The 2,500-nt window shown below is 40.8% G+C and overlaps 1 protein-coding gene across 1 annotated transcript in view; it reads right to left on the bottom strand.

Moving 5' to 3' along the window:
• The window catches only part of LOC115225213, a 25,025-nt gene that overhangs the window by 13,393 nt on the left and 9,132 nt on the right, over positions 1–2,500 (bottom strand). The window contains exons 5-6 of the mRNA XM_036514126.1: positions 2,385–2,500; positions 1–43 (exon numbers count right to left, since the gene is read on the bottom strand). The exon at positions 1–43 is cut by the window's left edge and continues 96 nt beyond it; the exon at positions 2,385–2,500 is cut by the window's right edge and continues 33 nt beyond it. Of these exons, the coding sequence (XP_036370019.1) occupies positions 1–43; positions 2,385–2,500 (159 nt within the window). The remainder of the gene's footprint in view (positions 44–2,384) is intronic.

Here is a 2,500-nt window from a genome sequence, read left to right as displayed (position 1 = left end):
GTGCAGGTTCAAATCTCGCCAGTCCTTGAATAATTCGAACCTTCTGGAATGGAAAGTTTTCGTTTGATGTTGGTTGGTTGCGCCAGGTGTTGGGTTGTTTGGTGGGAGCGGGGGGGGGAGTGGATGGATGTGATTAGGGACACACAGACACGGAGGGTTAGGTAAGGAGACAGATAGATAGATAGATAGATAGATAGATAGATAGATAGATAAGTTTCTTTATTGGCCACACAGGGCTGCACACAGATGGGACAAGTTACAAGGTAGAGCTTTTCTTTTGGGGGATGAAAAAAACAAAAAACAAAAGAAACAAAAAAAAGGGGGGTGGCGTAGGTTTTCGATCAAGAGGGATCATAAAAGGGAAGAAAAGAACAAAAAAAAATAAATAAAATGAAAAATAAAAAATAAAAATAAAAAAAAGGAACAAAAGAAAGGAGAAATGAAAAAAGAAGAAAAAAGAGGAAAAAAAAGGGGAAGAAGAAAAAAAAACGATCAATAGGGATCGTGTATCACAGTGTTATGATATATGGTGTAAAGGGGAAAGCAAGTAAGGTTTATCCGTGGGAAGAAAAGCCTACGAAAAAGACCACAGTAACCTCGGTCGATATTGTTATATGTTACCACATTTGTTTGCAAGTGGGTAACCCTCTGTTTCCAATTTCTGGGTTCTTAGGATTATGCTCAAGGTGGCTTCGTCATTCATACGTGCCATCCTTGCTACATTCACCCATCTTTTTTTAAAACATTCGCTAGACAAAACTTGTCTGTATATATGTATGTAGGTAAGAGGGTAGGTACATACACAGATAGATAGATAGATAGATAGATAGATAGATAGATAGATAGATAGATAGATAGATAGATAGATAGATAGATAGATAGATAGATAGAGATAGATAGATAGATAGATAGATAGATAGATAGAGAAGATAGATAGATAGGTAGGTAGAAAGATAGACAGACAGACAAACAAACAGATAGATAGAGAGACAGACAGGCAGACAAAGATAGGTAGATAGATAGATAGACAGAATGACAGAGACAGACAGGCAGACAATTAGAGAGAGAGAGAGAGACCGAAAGACAAGCAGAAACAGGTAAATTAAGGTATGTTTGTACAGTAACAAATAGAGCATGGCTAAAAATTTTGTGATTAAGGTGAATGAATAGACAGGTAGAGTTCAGCAGTATGATGTCTTCGTGTGAATGAAGAAGTATGGCCTTGTGTTAGAGCATTCACCTTGGGGGTTATTACGTCGCCAAGAAGGCGGCAAGCTGGCAGAATTGTTAGCATGCCGGGTGAAATGCTTAGAGGTATTTCGTCTGCCGCTACGTTCTGAGTTCAAATTCCACCGACGTTGGCTTTGCCTTTCATCCTTTTGGGGTCGATAAATTAAGTACCAGTTACGCACTGGGGTCAATGTAATCGACTTTATCCGTTTGTCTGACTTTGTTTGTCCCCTCTGTGTTTAGCCCCTTGTGGGTAGTAAAGAAATAGGTATTTCGTCAGCTGTTACATTCTGAGTTCAAATTCAACCAAGGTTGACTTTACCATTCATCCTTTCGGGGTCGATAAATTAAGTACCAGTTACACACCGGAGTCGATGTAATCGACTTAATCCCTTTGTCTGTCCTTGTTTGTCCCCTCTGTGTTTAACCCCTTGTGGGCAGTAAAGAAATAAGTATTTTGTCTGCCGTTACGTTCTGAGTTCAAATTCCGCCGAGGTCGACTTTGCCTTTCATCCTTTCGGGGTCGATTAAACAAGTACCAGTTACGCACTGGGGGTGATGTAATCAACTTAATCCATTTGTCTGTCCTTGTTTGTCCCCTCTGTGTTTAGCACCTTGTGGGCAGTAAAGAAATAAGAAACGTTAGCATGCCAAGCGAAATGCTTAGCAGTATTTCATCTGCCTTTACGTTCTGAGTTCCAATTCCGCTGAGGTTAAATTTGCCTTTCATCCTTTCGGGGTCGATAAATTAAGTACCAGTTACGCACTGAGGTTGATGTAATCAACTTAATCCCCTTGTCTGTCCTCGTTTGTCCTCTCTGTGTTTAGCCCCTTGTGGGTAGTAAAGAAATAGGTATTTCGTCTGCCACTACGTTCTGAGTTCAAATTCAGCCGAGGTCGACTTTGCCTTTCATCCTTTCTGGTTCGATAAAATCAGTACCAGTTACGTACTGGGGTCGATGTAATTGACTTAATCCCTTTGTCTGTCCTTGTTTGCCTTCCTCTGTGTGCAGCCCCTTGTGGGCAGTAAAAAAATAAGAAGGAACACACAGTAACAACTGGGGTTGATGCATTCGAGTGAAATTCTACAAGGTGGTGCTCCAGCATGGCCACATCCTAAACAACAACAACAAAACAAGTAATTGCATACTTACTGAGCGAACTTGATCTTCTGTGAAAGTTCGTCGTCGAATAACTGCGGACAGAGGGCAGCAAAGTCATCTTTCTCTATGTAAAACAATTCGGATGGTTCCCGACAGATGACCGTGGC

Source organism: Octopus sinensis, linkage group LG27 (genome assembly GCF_006345805.1).
Source record: "Octopus sinensis linkage group LG27, ASM634580v1, whole genome shotgun sequence".
NCBI lineage: Eukaryota > Metazoa > Mollusca > Cephalopoda > Octopoda > Octopodidae > Octopus > Octopus sinensis.
This window is presented reverse-complemented; position numbering and strand designations above follow the sequence as displayed.